The sequence below is a fragment of the Mastacembelus armatus genome, chromosome 17 (genome assembly GCF_900324485.2).
Source record: "Mastacembelus armatus chromosome 17, fMasArm1.2, whole genome shotgun sequence".
NCBI lineage: Eukaryota > Metazoa > Chordata > Actinopteri > Synbranchiformes > Mastacembelidae > Mastacembelus > Mastacembelus armatus.
The window spans coordinates 4,455,801-4,475,352 of NC_046649.1; the positions used below are offsets into that span (position 1 = coordinate 4,455,801).

Genomic DNA, 19,552 nt, shown 5'->3' on the forward strand with positions numbered 1-19,552 from the left:
TGTGTCTGTGAACATACTGTAGATTGGATGTGACTTGGCAAAAAGATCCAGTTTTGTCCAGTCCAGCTTTTTTATGATTTGCTTTCAACAGTGGGGTCTTCCTTGGTCGTCTTCCATTAAGTCCACTTTGGCTCAAACAGCGATGGATGGTGCGATCTGACCCTGATGTACCTTGACCTTGGAGTTCACCTCTAATCTCTTTGGAAGTTGTTCTGGGCTCTTTGGTTACCATTCGTATTATCCATCTCTTCAATTTGTCATCAATTTTCCTCTTGTGGCCACGTCCAGGGAGGTTGGCTACAGTCCCAAGGACCTTAAACTTCTGAATAATATGTCAAACTGTAGTCACAGGAACATCAGGCTGCTTGGAGATGGTCTTATAGCCTTTACCTTTAACATGCTTGTCTATCATTTTCTTACTAATCTCCTGAGACAACTCTCTCCTTAGCTTTCTGTTCACAGTGGTGTACACCATGATACCAAACAGCACAGTGACTACTGTTCAGCCTTCACTATAAATACGTACTGATTGATTAGGTTGAAAATACCTGTGATGCTAATTACAGGACACACTTTAGTTTAACATGTCCTTATGGTCAAATTCTTTTCAATCTTTTCAAGGGGTACTATCATTTTTGTCCAGGCCAGTTTTGTTAGTTTTTTAATTTTTAAATTTTAATGTCTGATTTTCATTAGTTGATTTTCAGTAAATTCTTTATTATTACTTTTGACAGTTTCAAGTTATTTCAGTGATCATTGCGGGGTTTTTTTTGTTTTGTTTTTTAATGAAAGGGTACCAGCAATTTTGTCCACATGTGTATGTGTTCAGGCGCAGAGTGCCACCCACAGGTTATGGAAGTTTTGTAAATGTAAACAAAAGTTTTTATAATATTTATGCTGCAAACTCATGATGTAATCACATTAGCATTTGCAGAGTCTAGCTTCTGAGCCTTGTGTCTTTGATTAGATTGACTGCAGAGATACAGCAATACTATGTTTGCAAGCATATTATATCCATACAGCAGGATAATTTACAGTGTTATGAATATGAAGGTTGTAAGGTAATAGCTCAAAACATTAGACTGTAAATATCATCCACTAATTATTTGCCCACATTTGTAATTTGCAGTTATAAGTGGTCAAATACTGTTCTTTTGACATTTCATACAGCAGAAAACAAAAATATCGAAAATATAAATACAATTTAATTTTGATGTGGTAAAATATTTACTTTCATTTGGTGCTGGATGCATAACAGATATGTTCTTACTGTAAGTCACATACACATACACAGACTTTGTGAGTCCACAAACGCAACCTTTATCCTAACCTTAGTCCTAACCTTCCAAGAATCCTCTGACCAGCTAAAATGTCCTCACATCAGTGGTATCAAACTAACATGTCAGCACAAGTGAAGGAAGAAATGTACACGCACACATACAGATGCTTATGAGAACATGGAAAACTCTGACCACCCCACCCCCTCTTTTTCTTTTCACTTCACCTTATTTAAACCCTTGTTCCACCTCCTTTACATAACCCTCTTTGTGTGTTGGTGATCACTGGTCTTGCTTCTCCCCCTCATGGCACCAATTTTCCAGTGTGTGGGCTCCAGTTTTCCAAACACATGGTGAACAGGACCAGCCTCAGTCTCTAAATCCAAAGATCCTGTACCTGAAATAATACTTGAAAACATAATATGAGGACATACATGAACCTGCCCACAGCTGATGGCTTATCCAGAAAAGGTACTTTATTTGTGACTCATCTAACCACGTGCAATACCAAGTTTCAGGAATGATCATAAATCATATTTTTCCAGGATCTAAAGGACAATCAAGGACCATTAAAACTCTCCAACAAACTCTAGACAATAAACAAATGATATAACATGTTCCTGAGATGGATCTAAGGTTCTCTTTGATAAATTACAACACTATATCCACTCTTAACATCTGGGCAGAATAAAAGCAAAGCAATTATGGGAATTAAATGTAAACTGTAATCAATGTTGAATGCCTGATTTGTAAGAGTAATACTGATACTTTTATGTATGTAGAAGACCACCACTGTTGATTCATACTGTAGGGAACTTGAGGGAGTATGTAGGATTCAACATTAGATAAGCTGAATATATTCATGGAAGTAGTGTGGATGTGTTTGTGTTAATCATTCTGACAGGTTTCTGTAAGTTCGTTTGGGCTGCACTTGTAGAAAGTATTATGTCGTCTGAATTACAGCTAGTCTGCTTTTGCAATCTGCCAGTTAGAAACTAGAATCCATAAAAAAATAAAACTGTCTGTGTTGGATGCATCAGTTCTTCGTTCAGTCTGGACTGAAATCAAACTGCTCAGTGCAGAACTGTCTTCCTTTATTTACAATGATACACATTAACATGGTATGATGAAAAGAAAATCCTTGCCATTGAACGTATACCTTTCATTCTTACAGATGATACATTTGTCAAGCATTCCTTCACGACCGGAAGACTGGATTAAAGATTGTGTCTGCAGGGCTGCCATATCTCTTTCTGCCAGCAGAGGCTGCATTCATTTGGGTGTGTGTACTGGCTATATATTACCGAGCTGGAGATTTATACCATGGCAGTAAGGATATTTTGGCTGGTCCTCTTTTTCTGAACAAAGTTCTGTCTGAGGGCTCAGACTTGGCTTCAAGCTTCAGGGCAGTATCAAGTTTAGATCAAAGTAAGGGTCATGGTAAGACAGGTATTTATGATGGTTAAGGCTATGGTAAGAGCCAATGAGAGTCCTCATTGAGTGTCATCTGCACAAATGCGTGTGTATTATTTCTGTATATTCAGTTGTCGGATCTCGTCCACTCTGTTGCGGTGTAGCTGGAAGGCGGGGGTAACCCAGCGACCACATGAACACTGATCCCCACACCAGTTAAACGAGCCCAGCTTAGAGCCACACTTAGGACACAGCAGCTACACACACACACACGCACACACACACACAAAGAGAGGGGAGGGAAGCAGTACAATGTAAGTGCAGAAGGAGAAACAAGTGTGCTTTGACATCAGCACATAACCACAGTCACGGTCAAGACAATAACTATCATGCTTTTGTGGAAACTGAACCAAATGTTTCTATAATCAGTTCAGCAAAGTGAGATGTGATCAGCTGAACTCTACTAGGACATGAGTGCAATGGTAAATCTATGTAAATGCCTGAAGTGATAGAAACATGAATGTGTGTATGTGTGTGTGGAGGCATTACTTGTCCATTCATCACTCCGAGCAAAGCCTGTTCCATCCACTGCACTGGTTCTATGAAGTAAGATGTACACTGGACGTCTCCTACACAACAACGTATTTCATATCATTACCTATGGTACTGTACAAGTTGGTATATTAGATTATTATTGTTTTTCCTATAGTAAGAATATTCAATTTGAAATGAGATAACTGATACTAGGAGTGTGTGAGGTTGTCTGTCTTTGTGTGTCTCTATGTGGCCCTGTGATGGACTGGTGACCTGTCCAGGGTGTACCCCTGCCTTTCACCCGAGAGAGAGCTGGGATAGGCTCCAGCTGATCCCCGTGACCCTGGCTTTCAGGAAAAAGCGGGTATAGAAGATGGATGGATGGATGGATACTAGGAGTGCCTAGGTAGCTGAATAGTTTCAGTGGATGGCACTGTCACACGCCCTCTCGTTTTCTCTCTCCTGTTGCAGCATACTATCAAATAAAGCCAAAAATACCAAAAATGGCTATATATGCTGTTGTTTTTGTTACCAGTGAGGTTACTAGACTTCTTATGGCCGAAAGCTGATGCTCCCTCTCCGACTGGGTGACTGAGAATACTGGAGCCGCAGAACAGGGTTCGTCTGCAGAAAAGAAAGTGGAGGATAAATATGGAGCTAGAGTCAGAATATGCATTTACTAACATGTTGCATTATTACTTTAAACAAAGTGCTAATAAAAGGCTTTATGAAAAGCTTGATTTTGAAATAAATACATTATTTTTGCAGACAGCAACAAAATTTAAGGAAGACAGTGGCAGTAAAACTTCCTATGTGAAGGTCATTCATGTGTTTGACATGAACTCAACATCATTAATTAATTATAATTATTGTAATTACTATCATTCAGCCACTGTATAAACATTTCCACCTTTCACCTGCACTTCCTGCAGCGATAGGATACTTCAGGGGAGCTGGAGTGGGCGGGATCAATGGCAAACACTTCCCTTGGAACCTGCTGCAACTCTGCCCCCACATACACACACAAACAGAAAACAATGATCCATGTAGTAAAAGACTGTCTGTTGGTTACTGACCTTAGCCATTAAACTATTGCTTTCTGGCTGTGTTTACCAGGGTACTTCTCAGTAATCTTGGTCAGTCTGTATTGTTTGTACAGAGGACTGCTGGTGTCCACTTCACACTGCATGGCCTCATACAGTGAAAGCTGCTCCTCAAAACCACGGTTGACCCTGAAACACACCCGGCAGCTGTCAATTATCTGTGACTGCATGTCCATCCATGCTCATAACACACTCTTCCAAAGTTAATTCATTCGTATTACAAATCTCTGTAGTACAAAATGAACACACTACAGAGCATAGACAATGCTCATCAGCAGATTAATGAGAAAGCAGCAGTGCAGACACCAAACAGACACACACTCAGGTACTCAGGCACTTACTGTACATCTTGTTTGACACTCTTCAGTCTGTGGTAAGCCTCACTAAGGCCCAGCTGGTATTTCTTCATTAAATAAGCAATCACAATGGTGGCACTGCGACTCCGACCAGCCTGGCTGACAAACACAGACAGCCTTGTTTTTCTATTTTCTGTTTACATCATGGAATTAGCTAAAGGTGAATATTGTGCATATTTGTTACCATACCATTCATTAATAATAATAAAAGGGAAATTATGGATCATATGTGAGTAGAGAAAGAAGTGGTCCGGCTTTGACATGAAGGAACAGCAAAGGTGTAACAAAAAACATGAATGTTCTACACAAGTGGGACACTAAGCTGTGACAGTGTGACAGTGGGTCAGCCTGCACAACACCACGATCCTGAAACTGAAGCTGCTCTAATGAACCGTAGCCATCATTCAGTTTATTTACACCTTTTATTTTCCTGCTCTGACAAAATACCTAGAGCTGTGAGTATTCCTGTTACTATTCTGACTGTAAATGCAGTGAGGGTCGCTGACCAGATGTCTTTAGACTAAACAAAAGTGTGTTGGTGGATGAAACAATACTTGTGTACGTGTGTCCAGAGGCAATGGGAGGGTTAATCAGCTAACTGACGGTTTGAATAATAACTAACCTTTGAAATCAAATATTCGCTGGTGGAAAGTACTGAGTAGATTCACTCGAGAATTGCATTCAAGTAAAATTTTGTAGCAGCTAGTAATATTAATATGACGCTATACTGTGACATTGCACTATATTGTATCTTCCACTTTACAGACTGGACAGGTATAGCTACTAGTCGTTTTACATCACGACCTCAAGAGGTTACATAACTCCTGGCTGAAGATTAAACCAGTGTTTCCAAAACATTTGGCATATGATGAAAAACAGTGTCACAGACACTTTGCCACATTTCACATATCTGCGTTGTTGAAGTTCTCACTAGGAGACAGTTCCCCTGTAAATCCGGCTGACAGCTCCATCTATCCCGCTGACCTCTGCCCCTTACCAGTGAACAACTGCAGCCTGTCCTCCACTCACTGCCTCCTGAATGAATACAAAGCAGTCATCCATATGACTCAGGAGATCTGAGGTCACTTCATCCAAAACATTGACCCACTTCCTGCGAAAACCAGCATCAGCAGGAAGCAGAAGGGTGGGATCAACCGAGTCCACAGACAGTACATGAGTAACGGCTGCATCGACGAGTGCCTGCCTGTTGTTGAGGTCAGCCGCGGTGCCAATGAACAGACCAGGGTCCACCAGGATCATGACTGCAGAGATGCACATAAGCAAAACAAGGCCAAGAATTCATGAGTGAAAATGATTGTAAAAGTTTCTGAGGTGAGACACTCCAGCATCTATCATGCAATAACTGCAGGTACATTTGTTGGTTTAGAAATGTAAACATGAAAACACTGATTCTTCATTAAATATGAATAAATGGCAATCCAAAGATGCATAATCTTTCAGTCTGCAGGTGTCTCCATGATTTCACACTAATATGTAATTTCCTCTTACAAACACATTTTTACTGTTGACCTGAGGAGTCATGTATAAGTCTGTGGTTTCTCACCCCTGCTGCGTTTACGATCATTAAACTGGTTATACCAGCAGTGGCGTGTCTTATTCTGAGACACATGCAATGAGCCCAAAAGCCTTCAGACCTACAGCACTAACTAACCCGGGTCAGCTCAGATCTGAAGGACCAACTCACCTCCTCAGCTTAGGTTAGCTTAGCTTAGCCTCTTTAGCCCGAACAGTCAAACCTGTTTTTACAGCTATAAACATTAAGGACAAACTGAGCAAAACTAATTGAGAAATTAACACGGGGTGTAACAATATAACCGCGTAGCTACAGTTTTCCTTAAGACGTGCACTGATCAGAAAGTATTTTCGCATCGACGTTCAAACCGTCCGACTAGAAACATACAGGGGAAGTGATTAGTTCCGTTTTATGTTGAGACTTGGAGGCAATGTTAATTTTGACAGCAGATTTTAATTTAACTTTAGTCATAGTCTTTTGACTAAAATGCAAATTTACTTTTAGTCATATTTTAGTCATCTGCTTTGTTTTAGTTTTAGTCTAGTTTTAGTCGACTAAATAGCACAAGATTTTCACACCACTTAATTTTTATTTAGTTATCGTCTCTTTTCGTCAGTGAAAACTTGTAACGAAAATATTTCGTCAACGAAATGAAATGAACACTGGTTGGAGATGAGATTCCTACATTTAAGTGGCAAAAACAAACACGACAAGAGAAAGAAATAACGATAACGAAATTATACAAGCCTGTTGTACGTGTCAGTTAGTAGGCTAGCTGTTATTATATATATTTATATATATATATATATATATATATATATATATATATATATATATAAAAATTTCCCTTCTCACCCCTATGGGTGGTGTGTGTGTGTCTTCCTCAATCTCGGGTCCTCTACCAGAGGCCTGGGAGTTTGAGGGTTCTTCGCAGTATCTTAGCTGTTCCTAGCACTGCGCTCTTTTGGACTGAGATCTCTGATGTTGTTCCTGGGATCTGTTGGAGCCACTCTCCCAGTTTGGGGGTCACAGCCCCGAGGGTGCCGATTACCACGGGGACCACTGTTGCCTTCACCTTCCACATCTTTTCTAGCTCTTCTTTAAGCCCTTGGTATTTCTCCAGCTTCTCATGTTCCTTCTTTCTGATGTTGCTGTCACTTGGGATCGCTACATCTACCAATACGGCCTTCTTCTGCTGTTTGTCCACCACTACTATGTCCGGTTGGTTAGCCATCACCTGTTTGTCGGTCTGTATCTGGAAGTCCCACAGGATCTTAGCTCGGTCATTCTCCCTCACCTTTGGAGGTGTGTCCCATTTTGACCTTGGGACCTCCAGTCCATACTTGGCACAGATGTTCCTGTACACTATGCCGGCCACTTGGTTATGGCGTTCCATGTACGCTCTGCCTGCTAGCATCTTACAACCTGCTGTTATGTGCTGGATTGTCTCAGGGGCATCTTTGCACAGCCTGCACCTGGGGTCCTGCCTGGTGTGGTAGACCCCGGCCTCTATCGATCTTGTGCTCAGGGCCTGCTCTTGTGCTGCTACGATTAGTGCCTCTGTGCTGTCTTTCAGTCCAGCTTTTTCCAGCCACCGGTAGGACTTTTCTATATCAGCCACTTCTTGTATCTGTCGGTGGTACATGCCGTGCAGTGGTTTGTCCTGCCATGATGGTTCTCGCTCTTCTTCCTCTGCATCGGGCTTCTGTTGCCTGAGATATTCACTAAGTATTCCATCGCTTGGGGCCATCTTCCTGATGTACTCATGGATCTTGGCTGTTTCATCTTGGATGGTGGCTCTGACGCTCACCAGTCCCCGGCCTCCTTCCTTCCTCTTAGTGTACAGTCTCAGGATGCTGGATTTGGGGTGAAGTACTCCATGCATTGTGAAGAGCTTCCTTGTCTTGACATCAGTGGCTTCTATGTCCTCTTTTGGCCAGCTTATTATGCCAGTGGGGTATCTGATGACCGGCAGGGCGTAGGTGTTGATGGCTTGGACCTTGTTCTTCCCATTTAGCTGACTTCTTAGGACTTGCCTTACTCTCTGTAGGTATTTGGCTGTGGCTGCTTTCCTTGCGGCGTCTTCCTGGTTCCCATTTGCCTGTGGGATTCCAAGGTACTTGTAGCTGCCCTCAACATCCGCTATGCTGCCTTCTGGGAGTTCAACTCCTTCAGTCCTGACAACCTTCCCTCTCTTCGCTATCATTCGACCACACTTGTCCAGTCCGAATGACATTCCAATGTCGTTGCTGTATATCCTGGTGGTGTGGATCAGTGAGTCGATGTCTCGCTCAGTCCTGGCATACAGCTTGATGTCATCCATGTACAGGAGGTGGCTGATGGTTGCCCCATTTCGCAGTCGGTATCCGAAGCCAGTCTTAGCGATGATCTGGCTAAGGGGGTTCAGGCCTATGCAGAACAGCAGCGGGGACAGAGCATCTCCTTGGTAGATGCCGCACTTGATGGAGACTTGTGCTATCGGCTTGAGGTTGGCTACTAGGGTTGTTTTCCACAGTCCCATTGAGTTCCTTATATATATATATATATATATTGCAATGACTTTCATTTTTCAAGATAGAGACTACACTTCCAGTCTTCCAGTCAACCATATAGTTTCTGAAAAACAGAATACTTTTTGGTACTCTTGGAGAAATTGGTGAAAAGAAAACCTTGGCAGTTGAAATATCCACTAAACTAGAAGATCATTTTACCCCATGACTTTCATAATGAGACCAGAGTTGTGTTAATAAATCAACGCCCAGGATAATAAACACTGATTGTAGATAGTTTGATTGGAACTTTATCAGAATTATAATTACTGAACAATATAAAGTCTCCACAACAGAAAGCATACTCTGTATTTTTTTTTATGAAAAAAGAAAAACACTGATGGAGTCAATATAGACACAGTCCATAAGAAAACTGTTCAGTTCAGTTCAGTGCATATCTATTTGAAAAATAGATGCTTATTTGTTATTTCCAGACTACAATTTTAGACAAAGGTTGAAAAAGTCAGAGCACGCCATCGTCACAGTACAAAAGGCACAAGTGTGATTCTATAAAATGAGTGATTTCTTATTTCCTTTCACTCTCAGTAGGTCATGTCATTGCCAAAATTCACATTATAGTTGCTATTCAATAAAACAAAAAAATAAATGAATAAAACAAAGTCAGCAATATGCAAACACATTTATTTTAAAGATGATTCATTATATGATTTTTTTCTCTAAATCAATTACAGATCAGGCTAAAAATACTGTTCCACCTTATTGTCTACCAGCAGATGATCGTACAAAGGACGCTGTGGCACTTGTGATGTCACAGTTGGTGAGATGGCTGGTGTGCCAGATTTCACCTCAAGTTTTAGTAGTCCCGCCCAAGTCACCACACGCTGTGATGTAGAGAACAGAGGAAATGAGCTGAGCTGAGCTCCTGACACATACGAGCAGCTCATTTGGTTTGACAAGCATTACGTATAGCTTTCCTGTGTATACTAATTCAAATACCTGAATTAAGTTTTTCTATAGATATTTGAAAAGAAGGGGAAGTGAGACACAATGGGAGCATCTTCTTCTGGCTTGTTGGATGAAGGCAAAATCAGCCACATTAAAGGTAAAACTAAATGATCACTTCTTTTAATTTTTTGCATTCATTTTTCGGCGTAATCTGAAGTTTTTTTCCATTTCTTGTTGAGAACAGTTCATAGAAGTTGATGACCCAGATATATCTGATACCTCAGTCCATTATCAATATGTTTTTCATAGAGAAGGTGGATAAATAAAGAGAGAGAAAGACTGAGGAATGAAAAGTAAAAGAGAAACAACAGAAGCTGTAGGGTGTGAGTAACAGTGAAATTGCCACATGAAATCATAGTAGCAGAAGCAATGTTAGCACCGGTAGTGATAACTGTAGCTGTTGCAGAAGTTGCGGCATCAGTAGTAATATCAGTAGTGAAGTTACAACCACACAGAGGTTTGTCCTTAAATCATTTCTAATGTGTACTTGTACATCTAAATGATCCACACCTATGATCAGGTTCTCAACAATGCAAACATGTTGATAGTCTCATGGATTTCTTCAAATCTATGGTCATTTTGAAGGCAGTACTACAGTCAGTACAGTGACTGTATACTGGACTGTATTCTATAAGAAGGTGTTGCTACATGTATGAGAGGTGGCCTACAAATATTTATGGTGAATTTAACAAGGGTTATAGCAGCGTTATGATACTTACCTTACACAGGCCATGACTAACATATATAAAGCAAAAATGGTATTCTGTGTGAATCGCTTTGCTCTTTTCCACGTGGACATTCCTATACATCTTATCAGCGTGGACACATCCTGTCGCTAATCTCCAATGCAAACTAGAATGTAATTACAGCCATTTCCAACCATTACATTATTATGGGTTGTCTGATCTCTCAGTGTGTGTGTGTGTGTGTGTGTGTGAGAGAGAGAGAGAGAGAGTATGTAAGATAATAGAAAATAGAAAGAAAATATAGAGTGCCCCAAAGAACATTTAATGATGCTCATGCACTGTAAACAAATGATTATGATTAAGACTTATTGACAAATAAACACATCAAGAGTCTCTGGTTAGGAGACTACAGCAATCCATCGTTTTGATACCAAATGACAAACATTTGACATTTACAAGACTCATAAAGCCCAGTATACACTGCTTTAAAATGTAAATGAATGGGTGAATGTTGTGGTCCCAAATTATAAAATGACCACAGTGTTGATTTTGAAATATAGATAAATTACCATGATCTCCATATAGCAAGATTAGGAAGTTATTTAGTTGACAAACTCAGACATGTTGAATGACATTAGACCCCAAACTGCGGCTGTGTGTTTTTGAGTGTGTGTAGCCATCTAACTTCATTTCATATGACTTGTCACGACCATGTCATTGAGTCTTGTACTATTTGTTCTGTCAGAGAATTGTATTGCATTATACTGACATGTCTAAACTAAAACGTATAATAGAGGATGGTATTAATATTGCATGGGTTCATCAGTAAAAGTGGCCTGTTTCACTTTACACATAGCAATTCAATTAATTGTTAAAACAAAACATGAATTTCTCATCAAGGCTACATATTCACTCAGAGCATTGTGGTTTCTTTAATTAAACCGCATCTGTGAATTTGTTCCATCAGTTATTCGATTAGATTAGATTTAACTGGGCCAGGCAATTAGGTATGTGTACAGTATGACATACATTTTTGAAAAACATGCAATTGTGTGTATATCCAGGAATGGGCGACAATATGTTCCAGACCTTCAGTGTGCTTTACAGTCAACAGTACTCTTCAGCTTACTTCAGACACTTACATCAGGAGATGGAGCCGAAGAAAGAGGGGAAGGGCCTGTTGCTCACATACAGGGTAGGAGGGAACACATTCATGCTGCAGCACATTTTTTAAGACGATAAAACATAAATTTCTGTGTGTGTGTGTGCGTGTGTGTGTGTGTGTGTGTGTGTGTGTGTGTGTGTGTGTGTGTGTGTGTGTGTGTGCGTGCAGCCTCCGTATGCTCCAGAGGAGACACTGTACCAAGGAAGTGTTAAGGTGTCCTGCTGGGATGAGCCGGGAAAAAAATCCAGAGAGAGATATGCCGTTCTAAGAAGAAACTACAAAGTGGAGATACATGAAAACATGGAGGTAACATTTTCACATACACATGTTTACATGCAAAACTGACAGTTATATTATAAATTATATTATGAATATACATTTAAGTTCAAGTTTGTTGTCATTGTCATATAGTAGTAGTAGATGCCTACCTGTGTTTCCACCCATAGACTTTCAGTCGTGGCTGTGCAGCTAAGTTGGTCCTCCAGCTAGTGGGGGCCAGTGTTGTGACCACAGCGGAGGAGTCCAGAGCACACCTGGAGCAAACCTGTGCAGGAATATTCAATGGTAATTCTGATTATTTAATAAAAGATTATCACTGCTGAGATTTGTTCATTTTCTGTTGATGAACACAGACAAAAATTAAAGTAGGGAAAGGAACAATAGAAATACAAATGATAGGGGGCTGCATGTGGTGTAGTGGTTAGCGTGCCCAACCGTGGTGACGCAGGGTTAAAACCTGGACTTGTACCGCATGTTCTCTCCTGCTCTCCTTCCCACATTTCCTGTCATCTCTCTACTGTCCTCTAAATAATTTTTTTTACTTTATTAGTTACAGAGACTTAGCTTCCCAGAATAACGCACCACAATGGGCAAACTATTGCTTTTTATTGGTTCAGTGCTGAAGGCAATGGAGAAGACAGTTTTTGAATAACTACAGCTGAAAGTAACTGAACCTAGACCCAACCCAAACCCAGTGCTTACAACAATAACTACACCTGACTCCAATCCAACAGATCTCGCTAAAGAATCATCATTGCATTTTGTTTGGGCCACTTGACTGCATCAAACTTTGTCTCCTGTTAGGTTTAAATCAGTTTTCAGCCAAGGCCAGGTCTAACAGACTTATGTCTTTAGGATTTTAGACCCATACAGAACTGTTCCTGAAACCCCAAACTGGGTTGGCCAGAATTCTAATGTGCTGTGCTTATTGTGCACAGGGCTGCAGTGCAGAGTATTTTTTTACATGTGATCACAGAATATTTTTATAATTTCACAAAGTGACATCACTCCCAAGAGCATGACAAAGCCTGAGAGTGTAAACCACAACATTCAGAGAAGTGACTCAGTGTTTTCTTTTAGCCCTTCTTTCTTTCCATTCCCTCAACCAGTAGTTTTAGTTTCCTAAACTTTATAAATGTACTGTTTTCAGAATGGGTTGTTTCAGATGACTGTCAAAGCCACACCTGTAACTCTGCCATCTTTGTTTGTGTGTTTAGGGGTGAACGAAGAATCATTTTCAGTGGCATCATCCTCAGGTGTTTTTGCTGTGTACCTGCACCCACCCTACACAGGCCACACCTGCTTGTTGTTCCAACAGGAAGAAGAACGAGATCACTTCCTGTCTGCCCTTGAAACGTGCATTAGACACCAGAACCTTGGTAAAAACCCTCACACGCACATCTTGTCTGTCGCCTACTTTTAGACAATTCCTGTGTTTGGAGTATACATCTATTTAGAGTATTAAACAATGACAAAATAAAGCAACTTTAAATGCAAACATGCTAAGTTTGCTCAGTGTTTGACACAGTACTGTCCCACAATGCATGTTGCCAAAAGCTGTATTTTTAAAATCAAAACTCAAGAACAAGAGCATTGAATTTGTATTATTTTATTATTTTATATTATTTTTATGATTTTCACCAGTCTGTTTATTGAAGAAAGACTATGCAACTTTGTGGGGCACTGACTTCATGCAGCTTCCCATCAAAATAGTGTTACTTCATGCATTTCCCTCTGTGGTCATTTTTACATTTTGGCTCATGCATTTACTTAAAATATGGAAAGAAAGTAAAAAAATAATAATAATTCTCATTTTTTATTTTCCAGACTTTTAAATTTAAATGCACTTCATCATAATCGCCATCCCACTGTTGATGTGATGTGAGGTTTAAAATGATTCAAATAGGTGTTGTCACTTTGATATTTCTGTAATGTCAGATGAGGCTGTAAAATGCTGTAGCACACTGCTCTTGCTAGTTGGATCTATTTTACTTGTGGTGGCAGTTGCTCTGGTGACAGATAAAAATATTAATGCTTTCGACTTCCTGTGTGGTTGGCTAGGATACAAAGCAAGCATGAGCCCTTTAAGACACAGTTGCGAAAGCACACCATGTCATATCTGCACAGCCACCAGCATAACAGGAAACAACACACAGCTGGCCAGCAGTGACTATTTTACTTTAGGTACTGTCACCAATGTGGCAAGAGAGACAGTGTTGGGCTTATTAATCTCAAAACACTATACTCTACTTTCCTTTTATTATTTTCTCGATTTTTTAAAAAATTGAATAAACAGATGTTATCTCCCTGTGGTGTCCACAAAAATAACATTCATTTAGAAGACACCAGTATGGAACAGCTTTCACTTTATTAGACGAAGTGAAAATAAGGAGAGAAAGCTCCCAGAAAAATAAACCTTCAATCTTTTTCTCACTCAAGTTTGTACAATACATCCATCCAAAAAAAATACTAAGTTGATATAAAAACTAAAATGCAATTTATTCAATTAGGTTAAAGTGCAAAAACATAATGGATCATTTATTGTTGGGAAACATGAGAAAAGTAGTAATTTTGCATTTTGAATTAGCATTTTCTTTTAAAAACTAGGCCTTAATGGTTAAACGTTGGAGCCCAAACCATATTGATGACATCAACAAGAAAATGATTTAATGCAAGTCCGTTTTTATCTGCATTAATGTGATTATTACAAAGGATTTTGGTGATAACGGGAAGTGGCCTTTGCATTCCTAGAGCTTTCTGTTCTTCTTCTATGTATTTTTTTCAGAAAAGATGGCCTGATGAGGAACTGGACCACAAAACATATGAAACATGCCAAACAAAAAGCAGAACATAAGAATGTTGAAAACTAGAGTTGTGAAAACCAACATCAAATAACACAGACCACTAACCACTACCACTAGAATGACCTCTAACAATCATAGCAGTGACAGCTTGATGTATTTTCTGCCTTTGTGCTCACAATGGTGAGATGAAGGAAAAGATGTGCAGAGACAGAGAGTCTGAGAACAACAGGAACCAAAGGTCCATGACTGGAGAGGAACCAGGAATGTTCTGTTGTAGTACCAGCACCGTTTAGGACTAGACCAAACAGCTGGGCATTGCAGTATTAATTTAATTTAATTTAATTTAATTTAATTTAATTTAATTTAATTTAATTTAATTTAATTTAATTTAATTTAATTTATTGAAATTTTGCAAATAAAAAGAGATTTGTTTATGATTAGAAAAATCAATAACTTTAAAAATATCTCAAAACACTTAGTGCAATGAATGCTTGATGGAACAGGAACAGTAATACAAATGTCTGTACAATTTAATTTAACAATAAAATTGTAGTTCTATTATTTCAGTAGTGTTTATCTGTATTAGCATATTCTGAGTGTGAGAATTATGAGATTTATGGATTCCACAGACTGGACAGCAGAGATGTAGAGAAATCAACTCAACATGAAAACTGAACTGAAAATTTTGCATACTCCTGCAGACACCTGGTGTAATTCATCCTATGAGGGTCAGGCTTACATCCGAGCTCTCCAACTCTACCGACAAGACAAAGGATGCTATGAATCCTGGGAAATGCTGCTGGGCACCGAGGAACAAGTCAGCAAACACACACATACACCCTTTAGCTTCATGTCTGTCTGTGGTGCTTCGTCCAACTGCGTGTCTGTGTGTGTAGGTGCTGGCGTCCCAGGTGATGCAGGAAGTGTTGCCATGGTTACAAAGTCAGCTTGGGTCCAGAATGAAGGGCAAGAAGGCTGAAAGGATACGACAGTGGTTGGCAGTGAGTTTAAACTATACACCAGGACAGTTTGGGAGGGATGTGCTTCAAATGTGGGGCATTTTGAGATGTTTATCAAAAGTATTGTACATGTACATGTTATAGATTTAATTGTATGTATTGTATGCTACATAAAGTTAAACTACAAAAATTTGTGATTTTGGTCACAACTTTAACTTATTTTACATTTTTACACTTGATTTCCTCTTTAACTTATCAAAATACTGCCACAAGTTTTAAAATATAGATATTAATCTAAGAGCACATTTTCCATTCCTCAAACCTCCACTGTGCACACCATTATGTTTCACATCATTAAAGTCTTGTTTTTATTTTTTAACACAACTGGAACACATTTAACGCAGTATTTGTGACTCACTCTTTTCATGGCATGGTTTTACTGTGTGTTTAGACAGTGCACGCAACCTACACATTGGTGCTGGAACAGCTAACTGCAAACCTTGAGGATCTAAGGGAGAAGTGCCGTCAGACAGCGTCAGCCAATCAGGCACTCATCAGATCTAACCTGGACCAGATAATGTCCTCTCATTATTTCCTGGAGCAAAAAGTCAGAGGTATGGCACACTGTAACCCCTGGACAAAGAAAATGAATAAACTTTAACTGTTTTCAGATAGCAAACACAGTGCTGTCAGACCAGTATCTGTAGCCCCAATCTATTTCCTCTGTGTGATAAGAACCACTCAGTGTGGTGTCTTTGTGTGTTCCAGTGTGTATTTGTGAAGAAGCAGAGAAAGTGTGCAGTGAGTGTATATCACCCTACCTGTCATCCATCCTTGAAGTGCTTACCGAAAACATAAGTGCAGGGATTCAGAAGATGCAGCAAATATTGCACACACAGATGGACTCAACCTTCAGACACACAAATGGAGCAACAGAGGAGACAAAGATGGTCAGCAAGACCTTTGTGTCTTTGAGTAGGAGTCTATAAATACAAGGTGATTTGCTGGTTTATTTTATGTGTATATGCGTGTGATGTGCAGGGCCTGTCCGCTCTGTGCTCCATCAGTCTGGATCCATGCTACAGGCAGGTGAAGACCCTGACAGAGAAGCTGGAAGACTTAAAACAGCGTTTTGCATTGACCAGTGCTCAGAGACTAATTCACTCTGCAAATCTGGCGATGGAACAGGTATGAGCCAGCGCTGGAGGTTTAATCCTGAGCATTAGTGGACAATACACCTATGGCCTTTTGAAGCCACAGAGAGACATGGTGTTTCTTGTGTTGTGTGTCTCCCAGCTGTTGGACAGTGCCGTGTATACCCTAGAGCTGTTCCTCCAGTCCTCAGCCAGACTGCAGCCCTCTCAGGTCCCTCTCAAAATGGACAAAGCTAAAGAAAGAGTACTTAAGGTAAAGAAATGACACCATATCAACTGAAATTGCAGGTTTAATGTTGGAAACACATGGATATTTGTTTAGGATCAATGTTAAACGTCAAAAAACGTTACTGTATTTTAGAAGTTTAAATGAATGAAAGATATGATATTGGAATAAATAAGATTTTCAAATACTTAGCTCCACCGAAGAATTGACACAAATCGGACAGGAGGCAGGAATTGGTGTATGCAAAATGAACCTCATTATAATCTCAATGTTACAACCAAGTACTAACCTTCAAACAGACATCTGAATAGTGTGGGTTGGCTAAGATGTTCTCACACTTCCACAGTGCCTTCACAATGTTCAATTTTCAACTGGTGGCAGACCATGTTTAGGGTAGCAAGACAGACAAATTTGTAAGAATACTATCTCCCAAATGACTTACAAATCTTACGTGTCCAGTACTACAGGTTAAAAATATTTTCTTTATGCAAATACAATTCAAACCATAAAATGTTCAAGAGTGATAATATTAAGACTTGTTAAACTGTGTGAGCAGCAGCTGGACTACGACAGCAGAGTTGTCCAGAGGAGGCTCTATGAGGAAGCTCTACTGGAGATCACGCTGCCCACTCTCACCCGCAGGATGGACAACAAATGGAAAACTGTAGGTTAAATAGACTGCTGCAGTCTGTCCTACTGTCTCATTTAACTCCACAGTATTAAATGCATTTTCTGTGTGCAGGAGCAACAGCAGTTTGAGCAGTACATTTTCTCTGACTACAGCAGTTTTATCCTGGTTCATAATGTATATGATGATGTACTGAGAAAAATCCTCAGTAAGGAGATAGAGACAGGTAACCACACACACACACACACACACACACACACACGAATCAATTTTAGTAAATTTTCCTCTACAGTCAAAGCTTTACAATCCACTGGCTAATAATAATAGGTTGTCCATTTGTTGTGTATGCTTTGGATTCAGCACTCTGTCAGCTTGGTTGAGATGGCTCCACTGGCTTTGGCTGCCATTAATGACATTATCCAGTGTGTCTCTCCTAAAACAAAGATGCATTCTGAAGAAAACTGCATTTGTTTAAATTTAAATGTGTAATTTGTTTAAAATGTTTATCTCCTTACATGATGTTGTTACATATGCTGCTAATGACTAAATCTTAGTGTAACTTTATCTTTCTAGCCTTAATTTTAACTCACTCTGCTCTCCTTCTCTTCAGTGGTCCAGGATGCTGCCAGTAGTAAGAGTAACAATCTCTTATTGGACACGTCAGATCTGGCCATTAGTCAGTACAGTCTGCTGGGACAGACACCCCCACGATCTACACCAGGCACCCCAACAATTCCTGCTCGAGATCTGTCCACAGTCGCGCCCAGTGAAGATAAAGAACCTGTTCCTGTGGAGGTGGTGGGAGCTCAGACAGTCACAGCTGACACTCAGAGGGACCCAGAACTTCATGCCGTTGCCAAATCTGATTCCAGTACCACTGACCAGAGCACAGTGCTTCAGTCTCCTGTGATTGTTGTGACACAACAGTTTGAAACTGAGGAGACTCCTTGTTTCAGTGAAAACCATGAAGAAGCTCAGCTTGTACCTGAGATACCATTGATGGACTCAACTACAACTGAATCTTCCAGCCCAGCAACCCCTGACTCTGATGCAGCTGTTGAAGGTGCGCCTGATCCTCCTGGCATCCCAGAAACCACTAAACCCATTCCAGACGCTCCTGACCCTCCCAATGAGGACCCTCCATCATTGCTGCAGTCCACAGATGGTCCAGCTGAATGTGCTCAAAGTGATCAGTCTGCAATGCCTGAAACCTCAGATCAAATATCAGAGGAGGCTTCTTCCATCCAGCCCTGCTGCCCTTCACCGTCACAACCACCCTGCACTGACAGTCCAGTGAAAATCAGCCTTGGGTCACTGAGTGAGGCAATCGGGTCCAACAGCAATGACCCTTCTGTAGAGCAGACCACTGACAGAGCTGTCTACCTGACAGGAGAAATTAAAGACCACTGTGAAGTGGAGAGAGTAAAAGAGGAGAAACAGAAAGATGCGGAAGAGATGAGTGAGGTGAAGGTAGATGATGAAGAGAAAAGCAAAGATGAGCAGCAAGTGGAGGACACTGGAGAAAAGGATCACAAGGAAGAAAAAGTGGAAGAGGTGGTTACACAGGAAAGTTCTGCTGAGCAGCTACTGGACAGTGTGGCTGTTATTAGAGAACTGGTAACAGAAACCACTGAGGTGGAGATACTTTTTAGCCCCTGTGTCACTGGCAGCACACCCTGACAGATGTTACCATGACAACTGAAGCTCCTCACTGATGGTCCTCCCAACCAGATCCACTTACCTATTAAGTGAATAAATACAGTATTGCTGTGTCATATCTTTGTGCTATCACATTATGAAGATGGAAATGTAGTTTTTACATCCTGTAGTAGTTTTGATGAAAAATGTCATTTTCCTGTTATTGCAGAAATGGATCAAAAGGCCAAATAAAGATTTTACAACCTGTCAATACGTGCTGC

The 19,552-nt window shown here is 40.3% G+C and overlaps 2 protein-coding genes across 3 annotated transcripts; one reads left to right on the top strand and one right to left on the bottom strand.

Moving 5' to 3' along the window:
• Nucleotides 1-1,208: 1,208 nt before the first annotated feature.
• dusp12 (dual specificity phosphatase 12) lies at nucleotides 1,209-6,579 on the bottom strand. Of its 2 annotated transcripts, XM_026314477.1 has the most exons (8): nucleotides 6,389-6,579; nucleotides 5,681-5,945; nucleotides 4,669-4,782; nucleotides 4,338-4,456; nucleotides 4,142-4,229; nucleotides 3,757-3,848; nucleotides 3,240-3,319; nucleotides 1,209-2,947 (listed from the first exon to the last, which is right to left on the bottom strand). In XM_026314477.1, the coding sequence occupies exons 2-8, from the start codon at nucleotides 5,941-5,943 to the stop codon at nucleotides 2,804-2,806; spliced, it is 900 nt and encodes a 299-aa protein (XP_026170262.1). In that variant the 5' UTR covers nucleotides 5,944-5,945; nucleotides 6,389-6,579; the 3' UTR covers nucleotides 1,209-2,803. The 2 variants fall into 2 exon arrangements, with proteins under 2 accessions (XP_026170262.1, XP_026170261.1); XM_026314476.1 differs by lacking the exon at nucleotides 1,209-2,947 and having other exon boundaries at nucleotides 2,958-3,319.
• Nucleotides 6,580-9,623: 3,044 nt separating this feature from the next.
• Nucleotides 9,624-19,542, top strand: LOC113134693 (protein Niban 1-like). Its single transcript, XM_026314171.2, has 14 exons — nucleotides 9,624-9,829; nucleotides 11,483-11,613; nucleotides 11,752-11,889; nucleotides 12,030-12,147; nucleotides 13,080-13,241; nucleotides 15,368-15,483; nucleotides 15,563-15,667; nucleotides 16,077-16,239; nucleotides 16,394-16,575; nucleotides 16,667-16,813; nucleotides 16,922-17,032; nucleotides 17,562-17,669; nucleotides 17,748-17,859; nucleotides 18,244-19,542. Exons 1-14 carry the CDS (start codon nucleotides 9,775-9,777, stop codon nucleotides 19,311-19,313), a joined length of 2,718 nt encoding a protein of 905 aa, XP_026169956.1. The 5' UTR covers nucleotides 9,624-9,774; the 3' UTR covers nucleotides 19,314-19,542.
• The last annotated feature ends 10 nt before the right edge of the window (nucleotides 19,543-19,552 follow it).